We start from the raw sequence: 25,696 nt of genomic DNA, 5'->3' as shown, positions 1-25,696 counted from the left end.
GAATTCTTCAGGTTCAGTGGCTGAAAGGCTTGTCGTAGCCATTGCGGGCCATCGGCAGCTGAACGGGTGAACGTTCTAATCGCAGTTGGTTGTTGAAGTAGGGTGACCTTTGTTCCGCCCACCCTGTTTGGGGTTCTTATTGACCAGGATTATGCAATTGAGTGTAGTCTAGATGTTTGTATTGCTCGATGTAGCTGTAGATTCACAGGACTCTCTTCAGAGAGGGGGAATAGCCCTTTTAAAGAGAGACTTCTGTGAGTTTCTGTATAGTTAATTACCCAAATGTAAATGTACTTTCTGAACCCAGGCCTTGCTGACTCTGTCAGCAAACTCCACTCCTGAGGCTGCTCTAGCTCGCAGAAGGTGCTTATATTCGAGACAGTCTGGTGACTGAAGACAACTCTTTTTTCACTTTACAGTTTGTATCTCTGGTGGTTTTCACAACTTGTTAAGAACTTGTATCACCTGACATCTGCTTTCGTCTTAAAGGATCCCGAGGCACTTAAGGGTTAATAGAATCATAGAATATCAGAGTTGGAAGGGACCTCAAGAGGTCATCTAGTCCAACCCCCTGCTCAAAGCAGGACCAATTCCCAGCTAAATCATCCCAGCCAGGGCTTTGTCAAGCCGGGCCTTAAAAACCTCCAAGGAAGGAGACTCCACCACCTCCCTAGGTAACGCATTCCAGTGTTTCACCACCCTCCTAGTGAAATAGTTTTTCCTGATATCCAACCTGGATCTCCCCCACTGCAACTTGAGACCATTGCTCCTTGTTCTGTCATCTGCCACCACTGAGAACAGCCGAGCTCCATCCTCTTTGGAACCCCCCTTCAGGTAGTTGAAGGCTGCTATCAAATCCCCCCTCATTCTTCTCTTCTGGAGACTAAACAATCCCAGTTCTCTCAGCCTCTCCTCATAAGTCATGTGCTCCAGACCCCTAATCATTTTTGTTGCCCTCCGCTGGACTCTTTCCAATTTTTCCACATCCTTCTTGTAGTGTGGGGCCCAAAACTGGACACAGTATTCCAGATGAGGCCTCACCAATGTCGAATAAAGGGGAACGATCACGTCCCTCGATCTGCTGGCAATGCCCCTACTTATACAGCCCAAAATGCCGTTAGCCTTCTTGGCAACAAGAGCACACTGTTGACTCATATCCAGCTTCTCGTCCACTGTGACCCCTAGGTCCTTTTCAGCAGAACTGCTACCTAGCCATTCGGTCCCTAGTCTGTAGCAGTGCATGGGATTCTTCCGTCCTAAGTGCAGGACTCTGCACTTGTTCTTGTTGAACCTCATCAGTTTTTTTTTCTGCCCAGTCCTCTAATTTGTCTAGGTCCCTCTGTAGCCGATCCCTACCCTCTAGTGTATCTACCACGCCTCCTAGTTTAGTGTCATCTGCAAACTTGCTGAGAGTGCAGTCCACACCATCCTCCAGATCATTAATAAAGATATTAAACAAAACCGGCCCCAGGACCGACCCTTGGGGCACTCCACTTGAAACCGGCTGCCAACTAGACATGGAGCCATTGATCACTACCCGTTAAGCCCGACGATCTAGCCAGCTTTCTATCCACCTTACAGTCCATTCATCCAGCCCATACTTCTTTAACTTGGTGGCAAGAATACTGTGGGAGACAGTATCAAAAGCTTTGCTAAAGTCAAGAAATAACACATCCACTGCTTTCCCCTCATCCACAGAGCCAGTTATCTCCTCATAGAAGGCAATTAGGTTAGTCAGGCACGACTTCCCCTTCGTGAATCCATGCTGACTGTTCCTGATCACTTTCCTCTCCTCTAAACGTTTCATAATTGATTCCTTGAGGACCTGCTCCATGATTTTTCCAGGGACTGAGGTGAGGCTGACTGGCCTGTAGTTCCCCGGATCCTCCTTCTTCCCTTTTTTTTAAAGATGGGCACTACATTAGCCTTTTTCCAATCATCTGGGACCTCCCCCGATCGACATGAGTTTTCAAAAATAATGGCTAATGGCTCTGCACTCTCACCCGCCAACTCCTTTAGCACCCTCGGATGCAGCGCATCCGGCCCCATGGACTTGTGCACGTCCAGTTTTTCTAAATAGTCCTGAACCACTTCTTTCTCCACAGAGAGCTGGTCACCTTCTCCCCATGCTGTACTGCCCAGTGCAGCAATCTGGGAGCTGACCTTGTGCGTGAAGACAGAGGCAAAAAAATCATTGAGTACATTAGCTTTTTCCACATCCTCGGTCACTAGGTTGCCTCCCTCATTCAGTAAGGGGCCCACACTTCCCTTGATTTTTTTCTTGTTGCTAACATACCTGAAGAAACCCTTCTTGTTACTCTTAACATCTCTTGCTAACTGCAACTCCAAGTGTGATTTGGCCTTCCTGATTTCACTCCTGCACACCTGAGCAATACTTTTATACTCCTCCCTGGTCATTTGTCCAATCTTCCACTTCTTATAAGCCTCTTTTTTGCGTTTAAGATCAGCAAGGATTTCACTGTTTAGCCAAGCTGGTCGCCTGCCATATTTACTATTCTTTCTACACATCGGGATGGTTTGTTCCTGCAACCTCAATAAGGATTCTTTAAAATACAGCCAGTTCTCCTGGACCCCTTTGCCCTTCATGTTATTCTCCCAGGGGATCCTGCCCATCTGTTCCCTGAGGGAGTCAAAGTCTGCTTTTCTGAAGTCCAGGGTCCGTATTCTGCTGCTCTCCTTTCTTCCTTGTGTCAGGATCCTGAACTCGACCATCTCATGGTCACTGCCTCCCAGGTTCCCATCCACTTTTGCTTCCCCTACTAGTTCTTCCCTGTTTGTGAGCAGCAGGTCAAGAAAAGCTTTGCCCCTAGTTGGTTCCTCCAGCACTTGCACCAGGAAATTGTCCCCTACACTTTCCAAAAATTTCCTGGATTGCCTGTGCACTGCTGTATTGCTCTCCCAGCAGATATCAGGGTGATTAAAGTCTCCCATGAGAACCAGGGCCTGCGATCTAGCAACTTCTGCTAGTTGCCAGAAGAAAGCCTCGTCCACCTCATCCCCCTGGTCTGGTGGTCTATAGCAGACTCCAACCACAACATCACCCTTGTTGCTCCCACTTCTCAACTTTATCCAGAGGCTCTCAGGTTTTTCTGCAGTATCATACCGGAGCTCTGAGCAGTCATACTCCTCTCTTACATACAGCGCAACTCCCCCACCTTTTCTGCCCTGCCTGTCCTTCCTGAACAGTTTATATCCATCCATGACAGTACTCCAGTCATGTGAGTTATCCCACCAAGTCTCTGTTATTCCAATCACATCATAGTTCCCTGACTGTGCCAGGACTTCCAGTTCTCCTTGCTTGTTTCCCAGGCTTCTTGCATTTGTGTATAGGCACTTAAGGTAACTCATTGATCGTCCCTCTTTCTCAGCATGAGACAGGAGTCCTCCCCTCTTGCGCTCTCCTGCTTGTGCTTCCTCCCAGGATCCCATTTCCCCACTTACCTCAGGGCTTTGGTCTCCTTCCCCCAGTGAACCTAGTTTAAAGCCCTCCTCACTAGGTTAGCCAGCCTGCTGGCGAAGATGCTCTTCCCTCTCTTCGTTAGGTGGAGCCCGTCTCTGCCTAGCACTCCTTCTTCTTGGAACAACATCCCATGGTCGAAGAATCCAAAACCTTCTCTCAGACACCACCTGCATAGCCATTCGTTGACTTCCACGATTCGACGGTCTCTACCCCGGCCTTTTCCTTGCACAGGGAGGATGGACGAGAACACCACTTGCGCCTCAAACTCCTTTATCCTTCTTCCCAGAGCCACGTAGTCTGCAGTGATCCGCTCAAGGTCATTCTTGGCAGTATCATTGGTGCCCACGTGGAGAAGCAGGAAGGGGTAGCGATCCGAGGGCTTGATGAGTCTCGGCAGTCTCTCCGTCACATCGTGTATCCTAGCTCCTGGCAAGCAGCAGACCTCTCGGTTTTCCCGGTCAGGGCGGCAGATAGATGACTCAGTCCCCCTGAGGAGGGAGTCCCCGACCACCACCACCCTCCTCCTCCTCCTCCTCTTGGGAGTGGTGGTCGTGGAACCCCCATCCCTAGGACAGTGCATCTTTTGCCTTCCAATCGGTGGCGTCTCCTTCTGCTCCCTTCCCTCAGATGGGCCATCTAGTCCACTCTCCGCATTAGCGCCTGTAGAGAGAACATGGAAACGATTGCTCACCTGTATCTCCATTGCTGGTGCATGGATGCTCCCCTTTCTTCTTCTGGAGGTCACATGCTGCCAAACCTCCTCACAATCCTTCTGTCCCTGCTGCGCCTGCTCTGAATCTTCAGAACATTGTGGCCGTAGAAGCATCTCCTGACGTCTGTCCAGGAAATCTTCATTTTCCCTTATGCAACGCAGAAATGCAGCCAGTGCTGGAATGGAGGTTGAGGTGTTGAGCAATTTAAAATTTCTACCTTAATACATGTCTAACATGTCTCTTCTTAATTTTCTGAAAGTTGACACAGTGCAGTGCATGACATATTAAAATATTAGATGTGAGTTACCACAAAAGTAGAGGAGCTTGCTGATGTCTTGAGCCTTGGACCCCTCTTGGGGATGATGAGTTCAAAAACTCTCTGTAGGTGGGTTTGTTTTTAAAATGTGTGGCTATCCCGAGTTGGTTAGATAACAGCACATGATGTGCACTGAAACTGACAAGGAAAATTATGTATTTTACTTCTGTTTTCAGCCACTTCTAGAAAGCAAAGCAGACAGTTCTCCTTGATAAAAGCAAAATCTGAACTGTGAAAGGAAACTGCCAGTTAGCTGGGTTTGTTTTGGCTTGGTTTTGGGGATTTTTTTTAAATTTAAATAACTCATTTCTCTTTTAAATAGCTGAACACTATCCCTCCTTCCAAATTCGATAAACAGCAGAAGAAACTTTCTTCAGCTTTCACCCCAAAACTCATTTCTTGGCTGAGAATGAACATGAAAATCATCAGCCCTAAAGCTAATCTGGAGCCGGTGAAAACAGGCTTGGAATGAAAGTAATTAACTCACAGGAGTGTTGAGGGTTAGTCTGCAGGATCAGGCACTAAGCAGTTCTTACCTACATGAGTAGTCCCATTTACAAAAACAACAAGGAGTCCGGTGGCACCTTAAAGACTAACAGATTTATTTGGGCATAAGCTTTCGTGGGTAAAAACCTCACTTCTTCGGATGCATTTAGTTAATTGATTGCTTAAGTGTTTCCAAGTATGGGACCTTAATCCATAAAGCACTTTAAGCTGCTTGAATGAAAGACGCTGTAAAAATACAAAGGACTTTCACCATCTCAAATGTAATTACAAGGGTCCTGCAAAAGTAGCCTTCACTTTTGCAGCTCAATTTAAATACCTAAAAAATTAGTAGGTGGGGGGTGTGCATTGCAGGAGGTTCACTACTGTACAGATCTTTTTTTTTTTTTTTTTTTATGGCTCTCTTGTAACGTGGAAACACCACAAACCATGTTCAGGGCAGTTACCAGTTATTTGCAGAGACAGTGACTTCTGAAGGAACACAAAACAATATTGTACTTACTTTTAAAGTAGCTTTAAAAGCTCTGGCTGCTCATACGCACCTTTAAAGCAGATAAGCTGAGGATGAATATCCAAAACATGGGACTGATTCCCCCTCCCTCAGCTGATACTGCACTTAAAATATAAACAGCTTCTATGCTCAACTGTCCATAAATTCCAAAACAAAAATATCGTCAATTTTAAAGCCAATTAAGGACCCTAAGGCTTGTGCTGACACACATCTTTACATCCTTTCAAGATGCTCCTCCCAGTAGCAATAGAGAAATGGACTTTATTGGGGAATTATGATGGTGATGAGTGCCACATAAAAATAGACCGTCTAGGCAACTATTTATATTATAGTAGTGGCCAGAGGGCCCAACTGAGATTGGGTTCCATTGTGTTAGGTGCTATATACACACACAGTAAAAGTCCCTGTCTCAAAGACCTTGCAATCTAAATAGACAAGACAAATGGTGGGATAGGAAATGGAGTCACAGAGGAGACGTGACTGGCCCAATGAATCATAGGTCAGTGGCAGAGCAAGAAAAGAACCCAGACCTCTTGAGTCCCCGTGCAGCACCCTATCCCATGACCTCACTGCCTCTCAGTGGTGGTCTCCTGTCACTTGTCACATTCTGCCAGAAACTTCCTAAACCACCTGATCCTAGGGTAGATACATATTTGTAATAAGCCCGCAGTATAAAGATTGTCAGTCTATGGCTCAGAGCTGCATGAGGTATTCTCCTTAATAGTCCTGCTGTTCATGATGGAGACCCTCATTAAAACTGTACCTGCTCATCAAATTGAGGGTGCAGCATTAAAAATTCCAGGCCTCATTCTCTGTCACCTCTACCGCCTGCAGACGTTGAGTGCAGCTGTGCATTAGCTGTGGCCCAACAGAAATAACAAGGTTTCTTTTTATAGTCTGTCTGGTGTGTCCTTGACATTAAGAGGGCTTTTCCTCTTCCTTGGAGTGACAGTAGGACAGATACAAGCAGGTCACTAGAAAAAATAGCCCTGGGGCTCTCTGAGGCACTAGTTCTGCACTCTTTGTATTCAAGATGTGGGTGTACCATGGAGATAGAGATATAGAAGCAATGTATTATTTTCTGTCCTATTATCTATCCCTTTCTTAATGATTCCCAACATTCTATTTGCTTTTTTGACTGCCGCTGCAGTCCCCTTTGAAAATCCCACCTTGATTTCTTCCAAGCATGCGAGTGGGACTGGCACCGTGCTGTCATAATACCCTTCTGCCACTGAGTGAGGAGAAAATCTTAAGATCAGGCACACAGCAGGTTTGGGTAATGAGGGCTCTCCCAGTTATTTGATATTGGCTTAACTGAGAAGCTAGCATGCTTAGTCTCCCTTATAAACATGCTGCAGTGGGAATAGGGTTAGTCTGTGGAGAGAGAGGGAAGCTATGGCTTGTTGGGTCTGTAGATACCACACTTCAGCTTGAGCCGTGGATACCAGTGCCAAAGAGATCCTGCTACAGTTGGGCCCATCGGCCAGGATATAACAAACAGCATTAGGCCATGACCGTTTCCTTCTGTTCATTGACCTAATCCTCCCACTTATATTCCTTGTGCAGCTCCTGGTGGTCTCATGTGGAGATGGGACCCCCTGATCCTATTTTGGGGGTGACTGAAGCCTTTAAACGAGACACCAACGCTAAGAAGATGAACCTGGGTGTTGGGGCATACCGGGACGATAACGGGAAGCCATTTGTCCTGAACAGCGTCCGCAAAGTAAGCCTAGCACTGGCTGCTATAGGGGGTAAAATCCAAGCATCATGTGATATGAAGTACTGTAGCTAGGAATCTATGGGGGGAAGAGGGTCTCGGTGATTGATCCATAGGAAAGACTTTGCTTCTAATCAAACCTGTGGTGGATGGGGTTAGTGTGAGTTCCTATTGCCAGCACTAGGGTGCTCTGGAAGACAACTCCATTGGATCAAGTTGGCTGACATCTGAAGGAAGAACTAAAGTACTTCTCTAGGACCAAATCCTGCTCCCGTTGAAGTAAATAACAAATCTTGCCTCTGACTTCCATGATGTCAGATTGGGATCTGTGCTCCCCCTTGGGGATCATGCTGCATGGATCTCTTAAACTTTTAAAAAGCAACAGAGGGTCCTGTGGCACCTTTGAGACTAACAGAAGTATTGGGAGCATAAGCTTTTCTGGGTAAGAACCTCACTTCTTCAGATGCAAGAAGTGAGATTCTTACCCACAAAAGCTTATGCTCCCAATACTTCTGTTAGTCTCAAAGGTGCCACAGGACCCTCTGTTGCTTTTTACAGATTCAGACTAACACGGCTACCCCTCTGATACTTAAACTTTTAAGGTTTTTTTTTTTTTTAAGTAAACAAGACTAATGCAAAGAGCACTTCCCTAAACCATGCCACGTCAGTGAGAAAGAGCTGACGCTAATCTAAGGAGGGGCAGTCTCAGAAATTCCGCTGAGTCTTGCTGCCTTCTCTCTAATCCAGTCTGAAATTCTGAACTGGGAAATTGGACACAGATCTGTATTGTCAAACTTATTGAGATCAGCCTCACAGAGAAATCTTCTCCAGGCATCTGAGCCTTGGCAATGACTGACCCTCTGTTCTGGATCTACTGGTATGTTCCCCTCCCAAATGCTCCTCCCCATTCCTATTGTTAATAGGCTCTGGACAACAATACAGGTGTCTTTGTTGGCTGCAGTAGGTGGAACGAATGTGCTAAGGAGAATGTGGTTGAAATCCATTAAAAAGAAGAACAGGAGTACTTGTGGCACCTTAGAGACTAACAAATTTATTAGAGCATAAGCTTTCGTGGACTACAGCCCACTTCTTCGGATGCATATGATATGCATCCGAAGAAGTGGGCTGTAGTCCACGAAAGCTTATGCTCCAATAAATTTGTTAGTCTCTAAGGTGCCACAAGTACTCCTGTTCTTCTTTTTATCTGACCTGTGTAACATGTGAACATTCAGATTTGTAACTGAACTCCTTGCCTGTGCTGGGGAACCACTCTCCTATCTAAACCAGCTGAACTAAACCAATTTTAAAACCAGTTGGAGCCTCAGTGCAGACAAGGCTGTGGCAGCCAGAACCATTTTTATAACTTGTTTAGTTAAACTACCTAAAAACAGGTTGAACAACATCATTTGTCAGAGCCTTGTCTATGCTGCAGCTCCAGCTGGTTTGAAAAGTATCTTGAACCTTTCGGTAACTTTGCCAGTGCAGCTAAGGTCTATATCTGAGCCAGCACAAATCGCATGTCCCTCAGCACTGAGCTAGCTTGGGGCATATTTCCAGGCCCAGACATTTCTCTTCTATAAATGGTAGCTCTCCCTTTCTGCAGAATGTTTTCAGATTAAGCGGAGGATTGTCTCTGGTGCAGCTTTTACTGCTAATGAGGCTGGAAGGGACCGTTTCCTCTCATTTCTGGCTACCTGACTCACAAGCAGCAATGCTGGGTTTAGAAACTCGGTGCTTTGTGTCAGCCTTTGTGTCAGCCTATCTGTAAACTTTGCTTTTAAAGCAATAGCAATAAATATTTCTGCTGACAGGTTGCCATAGATGGCTTTGACTTTAAATGGAGCCCTCACCTCTGGGAAATAACTCTGCTGAGCTGGAGTTCATAGACTTTAAGCTCAGAAGGCACCATCATGATCATCTAGTCTGACCTCCTGCACATTGGAGGCCACAAAACCTCACCCACCCACTCTTGAAATAGACCCCTAATCTCTGGCTGAGTTACTGAAGTCCTCAAATCATGGTTTAAAGGCTTCAAGTTCCTGAAAGTTTACAGTAAACTTAGTTTACAGTAGTTTAAACCTGCAAGTGACTCATGCCCCACATTGCAGAGGAAGGTGAAAACCCCCAGCGTCTCTGCCAATCTGACCCGAGGGAAAATTCCTTCCTCGCCCCAAATACAGCCATCAGGTAGACCCTGAGCATGTGGGCAAGACCCACTAGGCAGACACCTGGGAAAGAATTCTCTGTACTAACGCTGAGCTCTCCCCATCTAGTGACCCATCACCAGCCATTAGAGAGATTGGCTGCTAGCAGTCACAGATTGGCTACCTGCCATTGTAGGCAGTCTCATCATACCATCCCCTCCATGAAGCTCAGTCTAGAAGACAGTTAGGTTTTTGGCCCCACTGCTCCTCTTGGAAGGCTGTTCCAGAACTTCACTGCTCTGATGGTTAGAAACCTTGTTGATGGCCAGTTTATATTCTTGGATGGTACCTTATCATTGTACTGAGTGCTAAGCAAAGGAAACGTTAATTAATATATATATATATATATATATATATATATATATATATAATTACCTCTGGTAGAGCCTTGGGGAGCCTGTAGAACGTGTGCAGAAACTGAACATGTGTGTTCCTTTCTTAGGCGGAGGCCCAGATAGCTGCTAAGAAGATGGACAAGGAGTACTTACCCATTGCAGGGCTGGCGGAGTTCAATAAGGCATCAGCTGAGCTGGCACTGGGTGACACCAATGAGGTTATCAAGAGTGGCCGGGTAAAGAGCTAGGTGGAAGTCTGGACTAAAATACTGTACAAGTAGGGCTGTTCTACCCTGTAAGCGTTGTACTTGTCAGCAAAGAATTCATAACCACGTACAGACATTTCTCTTGCAGAGCATTTAAAGAGCAACAGATAATACCTCTGGCTCTTGTAGTGCGTTGCCTCAGTACGTCTCAAAGTGCTTTACAAAGGTCAATCATTGTCCTCGTTTTAGAGGAGGGAACTGAGACAACAAAGCCTACGTGACTTGCCCACGGTCATCCAGCTGGGAATAGAACCCAGTGTTCCGGTCTAGCATGGCATTGGCCTAACTCTGCTGCCATTGACGGCAACTCTGAGCACTTCTGGAAAAACTCACTTAAGAGGGGAGGCAACCTTGTCCAAGGGCACAAAGAAGCCAGTGTTAGAACTGGAGGTGGAGTTCAGCAATTCCTGGCTCCCAGTCCTATAATGAGACAGTATTTCAATTAATGTAGAGCCATGTCTTGCTGTTTAGCTAACTTTTAATCTCTGGTTGTATTGTAAGTTACCATTTGAAATTGAGTAAAAGATCCATGAGACATTGTTTTAACTTCTCAGGTCTGGGGAATTAGCTTGCTGTCTTGTACAGGATTTAGGTATTGATGAGTTAAGAATAGATCTGTAACATCAGTGTTTCTTCTGTGTGGCTCATGCACGCTTAAAAAAGATGTTAGTGCACTTTAACATGGTTCATATTTTGTGTGGTAGTTTGGCATCTTACACATTTGTATCCCTTTTCCTTGTAGTATGTCACCGTGCAGACGATTTCTGGGACTGGGTCTCTAAGAGTTGGAGCCAGTTTCTTGGTGAGTCCCTGGGAAATGGTGATGGGAGGAGAGGGGATATCTGTGGCCGAAGCTCATGCATTGATTAAACTCCTTACTGCTGGGAGACCGACTTCCTTATTGGCAGCAATGGAATACACCAGTTGAACTTGCTCTCGTTCTCTGCCATAGCAACGATTCTTCAAGTACAGCCGTGACGTGTACCTGCCCAAACCATCCTGGGGCAACCACACCCCCATTTTCAGGGATGCTGGCATGCAGCTGCAGGCCTATCGCTACTATGATCCCAAGACCTGTGGCTTTGACTTCGCTGGAGCCTTGGATGACATTTCTGTGAGTTGACTGTTGGGATGGGAGCAGAGGGGGAAGGTAGTGTTTGTAGTCTCATGACCCTACTTACTTAGCTTCTAGGCTGAGACTGAATCTCAGACCACTGAGCAGCTCCCTCATCTTGTAGTTGCAATTTCTAGTAGTCATTGGAACCTTTAAAGCAGCAGTTCTTAACCTTTCCAGGCTACTGTACCCCTTCCAGGAGTCTGCTTTATCTTGTGTACCCCAAGTTTCACTTCAGTTAAAAACTACTTGCTTACACAATCAGACATCAAAATACAAAGGTGTCACAGTACACCATTACTGTGAAAAATTGCTGACTTTCTCATTTTTGCCATATTTATAAAATAAATCAATTGGTATATAAATATTGTACTTGCAGTTCAGTGTATAGTATACAGAGCAGAAAAAACAAGTCATTGTATGAAATTTTAGTTTGTACTGACTTAATTAGTGCTTTTTCTGTAGCCTGCTGTAACACAAGATAAATATCTAGATGAGTTGATGTACCCCCTGGAAGACTCTACGTACTCCCAGGGGTATGCATACCCCTGATTGAGAACCACTTCTCTACAAAATTCATCACACTTTTGAGCGCAAACTGATTTACTGCTGCTCGCCTCTTACTCCTCATTTCTGATATTGCTGTGCCTTCTAACTCACTGCTTGCCCTGTGGCTTAGTTATAGGCAACTGAAGAAGAAACATCGCTTTAAACATCACTTGTCTCATGTCACTCTCTGTAATATCTACTTTAGAAAATTCCTGAGCAGAGTGTCATTCTCTTCCACGCCTGCGCTCACAACCCCACTGGTGTGGACCCCCGACCAGAGCAATGGAAGGAGCTGGCTGCTGTGGTGAAGGTGAGTTATGGGGTGGGCTGGTGTATATGTCATATCTGTGTTGATACTACTGATGAAATGGTGCCATGTTCCTAGACTTTCTTAGAGCAAAGTCTTGCTGTGTAGTCTTTGGTCTCTGTTGAGCACTGGCCCATTTGTCCCTTGTCAACTTGGATGGCAACCGTACCTGTCTAAAGTAGAGGGGAGCCCAAATGTATTGGACTGGTGCAGAAGCAGAATTCATAGCACATACTCACAGGTCAAACACTCAGCGTTCTATGGAAATCTCAGTTATCTAAGGCCCCGATAATTATTCTGCTGAAACTCATTTGAATTCTTGAACATGGAATATTATAGGAGCTCCAGCAACAAACATTGTTATGCTAAAACTACCTTCCTTCTCAACCCAGTGATGGATGGAAATAAGAAATGCCTGGGTATACTGCAGATATTTGACTCTATTCTCTGTGGGAAGGAAAGTGCAGCTAGAATCGGTGGGAGTGATGGCTGGTCAGTGGCTGGCTAGAGCAGTGGTTCTCAAACTTTTGCACCGGTGACCCCTTTCACATAGCAAGCCTCTGAGTGTGACCTCCCCCCCCCTTATAAATTAGAAACACTTTTTAATATATTTAACATCATTATAAATGCTGGATGCAAAGCGGGGTTTGGGGTGGAGGCTGACAGCTCACGACCCCCCCCATGTAACAACCTCGCGACCCCCTGAGGAGTCCTGACCTCCAGTTTGAGAACCCCTGAGCTAGAGGATTCTGTAGCAGATGTGCTCAGTTAAATGTCTTTCTTCTAACAACTAACTCTGCAAATTCACTCTGCTATCTAAGTAAAGATCGGCAAAATTCAGGAGATTAAAACATTTCAATATTTGTCCAAATTGGGATGAAAAATTGAATTTTTTCACAGAACAGCAAGTCCAAAACATTTTAATTTGGAAATGCCCAAAGTGTCAACTCAGAAGATTTGGGGAATGACGAAACAAATACTTCATTTTGGTTTGTCAAAGTGAGCCAAAATTCTTCATTTCAAGTCAGTTACACTGCAGTAGGAAAATGTAGTTTATTGCCTCATGGGAGTTGTAGTTAGGGGAGAATTATCAGGCTCCCGATGGGCCAGGCTCCCCGGCTGGAGTACATCTCCCATGATGCACCTAGAGTCATGTGATTCCCATGATGTAACACACATTATGGGAGTTCAGGTTTGGGTCCCCATTCTCTACTGTGGGCTGAACTCCCTGGAGGATTACAACTTCCATAAGAAAATGCACTTTAATGTTCTGTTGAATTCACCTGAAATATTTTGGGTTAGTTCAATAAAATGAAATATTCCAATTTGATTCAAGCCAACATGAAATATTTCATTTAGATTTTCCTAGTGGAAAGCAAATTTTGGCAAAACTGAAATTTTCCAATGGAAATTCTGATTTTTACAGAAACTGCAGTTTCCCTCAGGAAAATCATTTGGATGGAAAATTACTGACCAGCTTTAGCCCCGAGACTCAAGCTGGATTCTTTCTTATTGCATGTAATCTGTAATGCATATTTTGCATGCCAAATAATGATGATCAGTAACATCTCTGCAGCCCCATTGTGTCTGCAGATGTTTGATTGGAACTTAGAAATCAATTCTGCTGATAATGACCAAGAAAGGATCAAACCCAGTTCCTTCCTTAGCTGTACTGCCTCCTGTAGACCTAGCAATAGAATCTGACAGTCACTATACCAAGCAGAGATGAGTTTGAATACACACAGCAGAGTTGATGAATAGTGTCACTTTAAGTTCCTCGATGGAGAATGACTGTCTCAAAGGGCAATCTCTTTAGCTGTTGAAGTAGGTTTTCCTATTCCTGAAGGGAATCTTGTCCAGCACATTGGCTAGTAAAATGAAGGCTGAAACTCAAGTCTTGCCTTGGGGTTCAAATTAGGAGGCTAATCTTTTGTGGCCGACAACAGGAAATATGTAGATCTGAGACTTCAGAGACCATCTGCCAAGGAAGGATGTCTGTCTGCGCCTCTCCCCAAAAATACCTTTTATATTAAGGCCTATGGCACATGTCTGTGGCTTGATGGCACCGGAAATAGTTTCTAGTAAACCAGGGCCAAAGACTCCTGCAGGATACTTCAATAAGGATTTGCTTAGGGTGTGACTGCTCTGCTACTAAGTGATTGGTTCCTGAATTGGAGAAGGGAACCTAGTGATGTTGGCTTATTTTAAAGTTGTGTTAAAGCATTAGGGCATTAATATGTTTGTCACGGAAGGGGACAGAAGACTAAAAAACTGAACCCTGCTAAATGTTTGTGCAATCTTGGCCATTGGACAGAGGAAGTGATGGGGGAATAGGAGGATGCCAGCCACCCTGACAAGCTGTCACATATTCTGGGGTTAGCATCTTCCCTTCAGACACACAGTTCTCAAAGTATTTAGCTCAAAGATTAGCCTGGAATGCAAATGAAATGGACTGCTATGTGCTACATAATGTGATTATGCGTGCCACTTCATGCTGCCTTTCAGTAGCCAGGAGCCCTGGTGGTTGTGGAAATGGCCCACAGCTGGTGCAGTAACACATGGGGGAGGCCCTGCTTGAATCTCTAGTAACTAATTCCTACGGCTCGTGAGCCCCTGGACATTCAGCCATTAGAAGGGTGAGTGATTGAATCTTTTTGTTTTTTCCTTGCAGAAAAGGAATCTCTTTGCATTCTTTGACATGGCGTACCAGGGCTTTGCCAGCGGGGACATAAACCGGGACTCCTGGGCTGTGCGTCATTTTATTGAGCAAGGCATTAATGTTGTTCTGTCTCAGTCCTATGCCAAGAACATGGGCCTTTACGGTAAGCAGTGGGAAAGGAAGATGGCTCAGAGGGCTAATGATGAGATATGGAGCCTTTCACTTCCAGGTTGCCAGTGTGAAAGCCACCTGGACCATTAGTGACCAAAAATCCCTACCTTCTGGTGAATGCCCACCAGATCCACGTCCTTTCTCCTCCTAGAGGCACTCCCCTTTGGCACAGAAGGGAGATCTGGGGTACTGGGGAAGCTCATGCTACTCTACCTGTGATGTCCCCTCTGCAAATGGGGACTGCTGTGGTGTCCCAGGGCAGATCTAGTCCAAATGCTGGAGGCCTACAACCACTGTTCCCTCTAAGCTGTGCGTGCACACACAGATCCTAAACCCTGCGCACACGGCGAAACACCGCGCGTACAAACATTTGCACAGAAGACATTTTTTGCACACAAGGCCTGTCAAAAATTAGAGGGAACATTGCCTACCACATACGTTGTCTGTTGTGGTAGGACGGGTATGATCTGACTTGGATTGTGTTTCAGGGGAGCGCGTGGGTGCCTTCTCAGTGATCTGCAAGGATGTGGATGAGGCCAAGAGGGTGGAATCCCAGCTGAAGATCCTGATCCGCCCCATGTATTCAAACCCACCCATCAATGGAGCTCGTATTGCCTCCACCATCCTGACGAGTCCTGACCTGCGGAAGGAATGGTAAGGCAGCTCCCCTTCAGAAGCCGGTTTGCTTCTAGTCTGCTCGTGATGGGAAAGGTGCTGCATAGGAATGATGCAGGACAAAGGCTAAACAAGCTTCTCCATTGTAGCTAGAGAGCACAAAGGAATGAAACCTCAGTGGAGGGTACCTTAGGGTGACCTATCCCCCAGCCACAATGGGGCATCATCAGCCAAAGAAGGGGGAAATTCAAGAGGCTTTCCCTTAAGGGAAGCGTCTAAACAGGGCACAGTCTTCTCCCCACTCCCCCTGCTCGGTGACTGTCGTCAAAGAGAAATGTAACTCCGACTGAACACTGCCCCTCAGGACTCCTAGGCAAATACGCTGGTCAAGGTGCTTCCCTACGTGGGTCTCCTCTGTTGCAGTAACAGTGCCATGGAGCTCTGGCACCAAGCTTCTAGCGAGCAAGAGACAGAAAAGCCACTTACACCCCTTTACCTAGAGCTGCAGGGAAGATGCCAGTGTATAGCCCAGCTCTTCCAGGAGGGGAGTCCCTTTAAATACAGGATACTCCCCTTCCTGTGACTATGCTGACTTTCTGCTGCTCCAAATGTAGAACCTAGCAGGGCTGTTTGAACAGGTGGCCTATCAGATCTTCATGTTCCTCTTGGGTAACCAAATCCCAGCATGCATGGCATCATCTGGTGGAAATTCAGACTGGAATGTGCAATTTTCCGTCACTTTCATTTTAACTGGACAGAATTCATCTGTAAATGGAACTGTTCAGGTTTCTCAGTCTGAAGGCTACAGTCTGTGCCTAGCAGCTCAATGCTAGGGCACTAAAGGATCTGACTAATGCATTGCGGGACTTTTTAATACATCTTCCATGGGGAAATGAAATGGTGTTTGTTTTTAAGCTCTGCTCCCCTCTGAGTACAGCTGAGGAAGGTAACCTCCTGCTCCCGTGTTCTGAGGTAACCATGCACTGCTTTCCTAGTCCTATCGATCTGTTGCTAGAGTTCAGGGTCCTTGCAGGCAGCTGACTTGGTAGAACAAAAGGGGAAGGCTGTGTCCTCTAGCCCTCACCGCACTGGGAACTCTGATAGCTGCCTCCTTTTGGCAGACATGTCTTTAGCATGGTGCCTATGCCTGGAACAGACATGCACAGATCCAAGCCCCAGCAGAGCCGTATCCTGGATGGGTTGCTTTTGGGGAGTAGTGGGTGTCACCCTCCAAATACAGTAGAACTGCATTTATCAGAATTGCCTGGGGAGCACCCAGAATGTTGGGATAATGGAACTGTGAGGTCTGGCTGTCAGTACCAGGGAGCAGTGATGGCGGCCCCCGGGGGTGGAGGAGAGAGAAGGGGGGAAGGAAGGAGAGAGAGAACAGCTGCAGGAGACTGGAGCCTCCTTGGTGTTGCTCCAGCACTAACATCCCCAGGCTCCACAAGTGCAGTACAAATAGTGAGGGGTACAGCTGACTACCTACCCCAAGGCTGTCCTAGCCAGGAAGCGCTAGAGCACACCATGGAGGTTCCAGACCCCTGTAGCTATGCCCCCTCCCTCTCTGCTTTCCTCCACTCTTGTAGACCAGCATCACTGCTTCCCAGCACGACAGCCTCAGGGGAGGTAATTGACCATACCCATGCTTCCGTTTATCTGGAAATCCTTCCAAATCGTGGTTCCCGCAGCCTTAATGTTTGTTGATCAGCAGGTGATTAATTGGCATGGGGCTGCATGGAGGGGACACTGTTGATTTGGATAATTAGGATTCTCGTATAAATGGAATTTGGATAACTGGAATTCACCTGTAAAGGTGGTGTGGTCCCGTTCTCTTCCCCCCGTCTCCCCCATGTGCAGTAAGGTCTATAGAATTGAACATTGTCCTGGATGGCATCAGAAATATTTCTGTTCATGATGAGCCCCTGGCTCGAGTGTGCTTAACAATCAACCCTCTGCAATGGGGAATCCTGTGAGTATGGTGATCTCACCCTGGTCCCCTCTGAACTGGAGTCCATATCGCACCCACTGTGCATAATCTGGGTTAGTAAAGAGCCCCCCTCTTCTGATCACAGAGAGAGGCAGCTCCTAAAGCAGCGTGGACTCAGCTTCCCACACGGAACTGAAACACTAGGCTTGCTCTGCCTCTTTAACTGAAGCCACCAAAGTGATCTTTTGCCTGTAGCACTCTCCACTGAATGTGTGTGCGGCCAGTTGAAAGCAGCAGTGCGTAACTTCACTTTGGCATTGCAGGTTGGTGCCCAGTGTGAATTGCGAAGAGGGAAGCTTTAGAGGTTTTCCGTGGGTAGTCGACTGCATGCTAGTCTCAGTTGTTGTCCTGCCTCACCGTTGTCCGAATCTGATGTCCAGGCATCTCCTTTCTGTTGCTCCTCCTGCAGGCTGGAAGAGGTGAAGGGGATGGCTGACCGGATCATTGACATGCGCAACCAGCTGGTGGCCAACCTCAAAAAAGAAGGCTCCTCCCACAACTGGCAACACATCACCGACCAGATCGGCATGTTCTGTTACACGGGGCTGAAACCTGAGCAGGTGAGTGCCATTCTCCCCAATCTGCCTGAAAAACAATTCTCCTGGCCTGGGGGGGGAACAGGAAGCCCATGGATATCCACGGCAGCGTCCATCAGGCTGGGCTCATGGAACACATGCTGTTCTTGGGAAGGTGGGGAGCTGATGACTAAATAATCTCCCACTTTAGCATTGGCTTTTTCTTTCTAAATATGTCTGAGGTCAGTGTTAAATTAAACTGATGAGATGTACTTGACTCCTTAGAGGAATCCCAGTGGGACCTAAGCAGGTTGCCCTAAGGCAGTTCGCAGGAGAAATTCCAGTCCTGTTGGATTGCTTTGTGTGTGTGAGACTCCTGCTGGCTCCATGCTGGTCTGCTCAGTGCATTGTCTTGAAGGAGCAGCTTGTTCTCTCATTGAAAAAGAAGATGGTCCCTTCTGGGTTGCTAGTGGCTGCACTAGGGAAAACATAGAATTATCATAGAATGGTAGGACTGGAAGGGACCTCGAGAGGTCATCTAGTCCAGTCCACTGCACTCAAGGAAGGACTGAGTTTTATCTAGACCATCCCTGACAGGTGTTTGTCTAACCTGCTCTTAAAAATCTCCAATGATGGAGATTCCAGTGCTTAACCACCCTGACAGGAAGTTTTTCCTAATGTCCAACCTAAACCACCCTTGCTGCAGTTTAAGCCCATGTCACTCATGGCTGTATTTCCAAATGAGAAGTCACGAATTTGAAGCCAGTTAAGACACTGGTGGAGCTGAGGAACTTCATTCCTTACAAAAAAGCTTCCTCCTCTCTTGTGCAGACATAGAGAATCTTGTGTGCACTCAATATCAGTCTTAGCCTCCTAGCTATCTAGGATACCCCCTTTTGCAACTATCGTCTATCCCTTCAGACTAGCCTACTGTCATAAAGGTACCATGATGAGCCACCTGTTCCAGTAACACGAGATCTCACATGAGATGCAGAGGTGTGAGGCAAACCATAGAATCCTAGGAATGTCTGGCTGGAAGGGCCCTCAAAGTCATCAAGTCCAACCCCACTGTGCTGTGGCAGGGCCTAGTAAACAGAGGCCATCCCTAAGCTCAGGAAGCTCCTCCTTGCCATGTTCTCGGAGCAGGGCTCTGTTGTCTAATGCGACTAGCTAAAAAACAGCTACAGCAGGGTTCTCAAACTGGGGGTCGGGACCCTTTAGACTAGAGGGTCATGAGGTTATTACATGGGGGGTAGGGGGGGTTGCGAGCTGTCAGCCTCCACCCCAAACCCTGCTTTGCCTCCAGCATTTATAATGGTATTAGAAATTAAAAACACTTAAATATATTAAAGGGGGGTCACCCTCAGAGGCTTGCTATGTGAAAGGGGTCACCGGTACAAAAGTTTGAGAACTGCTGAACTACAATGATTAAAAATGAAAGTGAAACTAAGTCACTGCTGGAATATAAACATGGAGATGTAAAGGTGCCCACAGAGTAGGCGAGCACATCTATCTGTACATGCCCGTGGTCCAGAATGCTAGACTATTGATAACTTAAATAGTTTACAAACATGGTTTTCAATTGAGCTGCCTGCCAGATCCTGAGTTCAGGGTTCAGCTTCCTGTTAGAAATTTGGAAAACGCTCTCAATCCTGCTGATGAGGAGCAAAGGATGTGTGAGTGAGTATCTTGGACTTATACCAATATAGGTCTGTAGTGTAGACCAGACCTAACTACATCACTCAGGGTGTGAAAAATCCATGTTGCTCAGCGACGTAGTTATACCTAGAGCCCTGCAACTCTGGATATCTGCGGACCATGTTTGCAGATCAGTTGCAGGTACAAATTTTGTAGCTGCTCAGTGCTCTAGTTATACCAGCCTAACCCCCTGTGCAGACAGCTTCTCCCTCTGACCCAGCTACTGCCTCTCGAGGAGGTGGATTAACTACACTGACAGGAGAGCATTCTCCCATCAGCATAGTGTCGTCTTTAAAGCACTACAGCGGCACAGCTGTACCAGTGCAGCATTTTAAGTGTAGACGTGCCCTTAGAGACTGGCAGATCAGTCAGGAGACGCTAACTTTTCAGGCATTGTTAGCCTATTAACATTTCTCAAACTCTTTGCTGTCTCTTGATCTTCAGTGTTCATTTTTAAGAGTCTTTGCCATTTTCTTTGGCATACGGAAACCTTGGATGGGCTAAAACATACCTTACTGACATGAGAGATCCTCATGAAAAGAGGACTGTTCTTCCCCAAAGTCTCTATTCTCTAGTCACAACGTTCTAGTGCTCGCATGACACCCTTCAGTGGTAGTGATTAAAAGCTAAACTAGCTCTCTCAGCCAGGGCTTTGGAGTGGAGCCCAGAGCTGGAGCGCGGAGCAGCTCTGGAGCAGTGGAGCTGCAGGTTTTGCCTGGAGCTGGAGCAGGGCTTTGGAGCTGTGCTCTGGCTCCCCTCTCAGCTGTAAAATGGAACAATTGTGTTGCTCTTTAAAAAATGGCATTCAAGGAGGGATAGCTCAGTGGTTTGAGCACTGGCCTGCTAAACCCAGGGTTGTGAGTTCAATCCTTGAGGGGGCCATTTAGGGATTTGGGGCAAAAATCTGTTTGGGATTGGTCCTGCTTTGAGCAGGGGATTGGACTAGATGACCTCCTGAGGTCCCTTCCAACCCTGATAATCTATTCTATTCTAAGTGCTGCTGAAGTCATGTGACTGTCTTGGCTGAGCATTTTAGTGCTTTTATGTGCCACAGTGCTAGTGAGTGGGCTTCAGGGCTGGCCAAAGAGGAGTCTGCAGGCCAAGTGCAGCTCTGAGATATGAGATGGGGAAGCCACCTTCTCTCATATAAACTACCATTCCCAGCATGCACTGCTGAGTCTCTGCCTATCTACTGCTAGAATCAGGATGGAGCACTGCATGCTGGGATTCAGTCTCCGTGGGCTACACCTTCATTTTAGGCAAACTGGTTGTGACTTGAGGCCCTGGCAAGCTGCCAAAGCAGCCCTTCAGTCAGGTGAAGTTTTTTGTTTTGTTCTTTTTCCCCCTCAGGTGGAGCAACTAACCAAAGAGTTCTCCATATACATGACAAAAGATGGCCGGATCTCCGTGGCAGGGGTCACATCTGGTAACGTGGGTTACCTAGCTCGTGCAATACACCAAGTCAGCAAGTAAACACGGTGGAGCAGACTGCCTTCCCTTCAACGGTCTTTGGACTTTCTGAATCAAGAGGAAGGGGAAGTGCATTTGCGGGGTTGGGGCAAGCAGAATTATTTACTTTCAACCACAGCACTTGACTCTGTCATTTAATGTATTTCGTGTGCAAGGCCGCAGCTAGCGGCATCAACACATCGTAGCCAAAGCCACCTGCCCTCTCCGACAGGGATGTCACTGCTTCCTGCTCCTCTCTTCAGAAGCAGCGTCTTGCGTTATGCACCCTCTCCCCGACACAGGCACCCGTCAGGCTTTAAACGTCTTGGCAGAACTACTGCATGTAGAATGATAGAACGCTGACCAAGAGCACTGGGCGCTGAGTGGTGTCTCTGTGCCCATCCCTTACGTGGGAGGGGAGACGGCTTCGTAACATAGTTCAGTTACTGTTTTTAAATGAGCTGGAACAGGATCAAGACCCCATCCTCCCACTCTGAAAGGAGATCAAGTAACACATCATTGCATTCATGTCAACAGGGAAACCTGCCCTTATACACTGGTGGGGGTAGAGCAACAGCTGGAGTTGAGGGAGCCAGTACAGCTCTACTGTCTAGTTGTACAGCATGTCCGCTTGCTTTACTCACCTCATTCGAGGAGGGCCACTGAAGCTGAAAACGCTGTACGTAAATGAAGGTTTTGGGAGTCTGCTCCTCATGGGCGGTGGGTGGAGCCCCAGTTCAGGGAGGCTAGTCCCTGGTTCCACCCCTTCCGCTCCCCCCTCCATGGCCAGAGCCCTGAGCCCCCCACCCGACCTGCTTGGAGGAGCCCCAGGCTGACGGGTATAATGCAGTTTGTGCCCCTACACCTGAGCCATCGCAGCTGTGCCTCCCCTCCACAGAGTCCAAGCCACCCCGCAGGAAAATTCAAGAGCTCTTCTCTCCTCTTCTGGAAGGAGAACCTGAGCTTTTGATATGCACCATGCAGCCTGTGGGGCCACTGAGGAGGCGGTATGTGTTATTCAGCTTCCCAGGTTCATCAGGACTCTCCTTGGAGTCCAGGGAGATTACTAAGGAACCCAGGAAGCTGAGTAGCACATACCATCTCCTCTGCCGCCCTGGAACCTGCATGGCGCATAATAATAAGCACAAATTTCCACCACGAAACCCGCAACAAGGGTCCGACGGCAGCAGCTGTACTAGGGGAGGTTGAGCCTCCCCTGGCCTATTCTACCCACTGCCCATGCTACTCCTCCAGACTGGTAGGTGTAGGGGGAGTGAACATGGCGTACAGGTCTTGCTTGAAAAACAGCTTTTGATCAAATGACCTAGAAAACCAGCTTGAGATCCCAAATAACCCTCTGCTGTGTGGACTTGCATCACCAATGTATTTTACGATTGCTTCTTCCTTACCTGTCAGAATGCTACAGATGGTGGCCTCTACCACCTTTACAGCAGTAGAAGCACGCAAGGAGAGAGCACTTTTCAGAGAGCACATGCATGAGGGATATTTATTACATAGTTGCAATCTAAGCCTCTGAATGCCGCTTTTAGGGTTGGTTTTGTCTTTAACAATTGTAGAAAGGACACAGAGGGTCTGAATTTGCTTCTGAACAAGTAAAACTGAAAAGCTTTAGGGAACTCCTGATATCAAAGCCTGTACAATTCTTTCTAATCAGGAATCTCATCTCTGTTCAGAAAAACTAGTGGTTCTCTTAGTGCGTGTAAGATAGATCAGTGTCTCTCTGGGGCTGTCATTTCTCACTTTAATCTTGTTTGGAAACATGGCTTGCTTCATTCTCTCCCTCCCATGCGTCCCCCACTGCCATTCACACAGAAGTAGAGTGATTCTTCCCACTCTAAGATTCTGCTCTGAAAATTGGCCCATTCTTTCACCTGACCTGAGCGTGGTGTGTGCTCTCCTGTCCCTGCTACTAGAGTGACAATCCGCCTTAGCTGTTAAGTATCTTAAATTCCTGCTATCTCTCCAGCTGGCTTCAATTCCTTGTGCATCGACAGACCTAACTGGCCCTGGCTTTGAAACTTAGTTATATCTGTGTAACCTCCTGAAAGCAAGGGGGTTGTGCCCAGGCATCAGGAGGGTATACTTAACAGAACTGTCAGCACTCATGGTCGTATGCAGGAAGGAAAGATCCCAGTCTGAAGGACTGCTCATTTAAAAACAAAAACAAAACCACCTCTCTCCTTGTAAACTCAGAGTTGTCTCTTGGCAAATGATCAATAAACATGGAACCCCATGATGTCTCTTCTTCCACAGTCACTCTTCAGAGTGGAAGTGGACTATAGGGGAGTCACATCTTACGCGGGGGTTAGGTTCTGAAGTCCGTGCGTAAGGCGAAAATAGTGTATTGTCAAACGCTCATTGAGTGGAATGGTGGGCGGAATCGCCCGCACTACAGGTAGGGCATTTAAATTATTTTTCTCTCTTTTGTTTGGCTGAGCGTGTATAGTTAAAATCGTGTAAGTTAAATGCGCCTATGATGCGACTCTGCTGTACTTCGATATTTAATCCTGAATAGACTCTCCGGCACGCAACCGAACCCATATGGATCCCTTCCGGCTTTCCAGTGTTTGTCAGGTGTAGCCAACGCTTAAGGCTGAGCCCCTCCCCATTTTGTCTCTTCTTCCACAGTGTATGTCATCTATAAGCAATCATCTGGGTTTCCATCATTCTCTTTCTTTTCCTTCCCCCTCCTCCCTCCGTCCCAATTTTAGAGGTAGAGGCTGCATTTTCAGCCTTGCATTCAAATCTCTTGAGCTGTGTTTAAAGCCCCTGGCTTCCCATTGATTTGAGAGAGTTACATGGCTAAAACTCCCATTCACTTATTTAAAAACTAACTGGAACAGTTTGAATGGAAATTGGTTGTAAGAGATCCACAGGCCTTAAAGCAAACACACCAGTGAAGTGTTTCCATAGTAGCTGGCAGCATGGAGTTCTCCGTTGCTGAAGGCAGAGGCCTGAACATGAACATACATGAGGTAGACCCATGCAAGGTACTGCTGCCACCTCTGGTCCCCATGTGTGTTCTTTTCTTCCCACTCACTCCCAGACTAAGTGGCTCCATCTCTCTTAGAACTGTCTGTGGGCATCTTTCCTATTTTAGTCCCTAGAGGGCTTTTTGCTGATCGATAGGCAGTTGTCACTTCTGTAGTTCCTTCCTATCACTGTTCCATCCTGAGCAGCTGAGACTAGCCTAGTCTACCCTAAGCTGCCACCGCTATACCAAGAAGTAAAGGAGGATTCTAGCCTGGCTCAAGTAAAGAGAAGTCGATTGCACTTTAATGGCAGTGGTGATGTGTACACATCCTCCTGCATGGAAGTTACTGAAGCCACCTGCCCAAAGCCTTCGCTTCTCTCTGATTCTCAGGGTGCATCGGGTTAGGGAATGACTGTTTTGTGCTGTGGTTCTAAGCTGCTGTGTGCTTTCAGCTCTGGTCTTCACCTTTCTAGGCAAGCCATCTGCCATTGTCTAGTCATTTAGGCCTTTATGCAGCCTGTTCTCTCTGTTACAATAAAACTACAGCTGGCGCGTATCCATGTTTCTCTGAATAAGTCTGTAACACCTTCAGTGACTTTTTGTTTTTTCTGTTTGTAATTTGCTAACAGTCCCTCTAGGCTCACAAGTCAAGCTGTTCTTAGGAAGCACTGTTATAAAGTCAACACTAAACAAAAGTTCCTACAGCCCTTGATCCAAATAGTAAAAATTGAGATTTTGGATTTTAAAAAAAAGTGTTCAGCACTAGAGCAGCTGAATATTTGAATGCCTCCATTTGGTGTTTCTCCAGCTTGAGCTCCCATGGGCCTGGCTCGTCAAAGGTGCTGGGCACCTGCCTCTCCCCTCAACATTAATTGGAATGGGGGGGCCACTTAGCACTTCTGAAAGACCCAGCCCCCAAGGTGCCTCGAGAGCGGGACAGAGGCACCCAAAGTCCATGGCCAATTTGGAAACTGTTGATGAAAGGTCTGAAAAAGCAACCAAGAAGGTCTGAAAACTAAGGCATCTTTAACCAGAAGCCTGCTCTTCACAGCAGCAGTGTGGGTGGAGGTGGGGAACGGACTGACCATGGGTCTTCGATCTTGGGGCTTGGCTGGGTCATGCAGGGCCCAACTTACTACTAGGCACCCCTGCAATGTGCCCCTTCTGGTATGAAGCAAGTTCACTCCTCTTTCTACTCCCCCCCCCCCCCCCCAACTAGTTGGGCTTACTGAACAAAGTGGCCTAGTTGGTCTCCACCGTCACCCAGCCCAAGCAGTGCTTCTTGATTCAATCTGATGAACAGATGTAGCTGAGATCAATCCAACTCCTCAATCACTGGAATGAGTGGGAGTAGGGGCTACTCTGATCCCACTTCCTCTTCCCTTAGGCAGTGAAAATGAAAGTGAGGTGGCTATCGAATGAAAGTGGGGGGATGGGGGGTCAGTAGACACCATTACTCCAGTGTGCGTATGTGACACTGAATTGGCAGCGGGCATACCACTGACACGGCTGCATCTGACAAAGCATCCTCTGTATATCTGACTAACTCGTGTCTGACAAGGGGCAGGTGCCATAGGTCAGGGCCTC

The 25,696-nt window shown here is 46.9% G+C and overlaps 1 protein-coding gene across 2 annotated transcripts in view; it reads left to right on the top strand.

Annotated features, from left to right (window-relative positions):
• GOT2 (glutamic-oxaloacetic transaminase 2) overlaps positions 1–24,665 on the top strand; it is a 30,241-nt gene extending 5,576 nt beyond the window's left edge. For both annotated transcript variants that reach the window (XM_008177713.4, XM_042847066.2), the window contains 9 exons: positions 7,092–7,248; positions 9,889–10,017; positions 10,790–10,849; positions 11,000–11,161; positions 11,916–12,020; positions 14,689–14,839; positions 15,336–15,501; positions 17,862–18,012; positions 21,016–24,665. In XM_008177713.4, coding sequence (XP_008175935.2) covers positions 7,092–7,248; positions 9,889–10,017; positions 10,790–10,849; positions 11,000–11,161; positions 11,916–12,020; positions 14,689–14,839; positions 15,336–15,501; positions 17,862–18,012; positions 21,016–21,138 — 1,204 coding nt within the window. In that variant the 3' untranslated portion in view covers positions 21,139–24,665. The remainder of the gene's footprint in view (positions 1–7,091; positions 7,249–9,888; positions 10,018–10,789; positions 10,850–10,999; positions 11,162–11,915; positions 12,021–14,688; positions 14,840–15,335; positions 15,502–17,861; positions 18,013–21,015) is intronic.
• Positions 24,666–25,696: the final 1,031 nt, after the last annotated feature.

Source organism: Chrysemys picta, chromosome 14 (genome assembly GCF_011386835.1).
Source record: "Chrysemys picta bellii isolate R12L10 chromosome 14, ASM1138683v2, whole genome shotgun sequence".
In the NCBI taxonomy this organism is placed as follows: Eukaryota; Metazoa; Chordata; order Testudines; family Emydidae; genus Chrysemys; species Chrysemys picta.
This window is presented reverse-complemented; position numbering and strand designations above follow the sequence as displayed.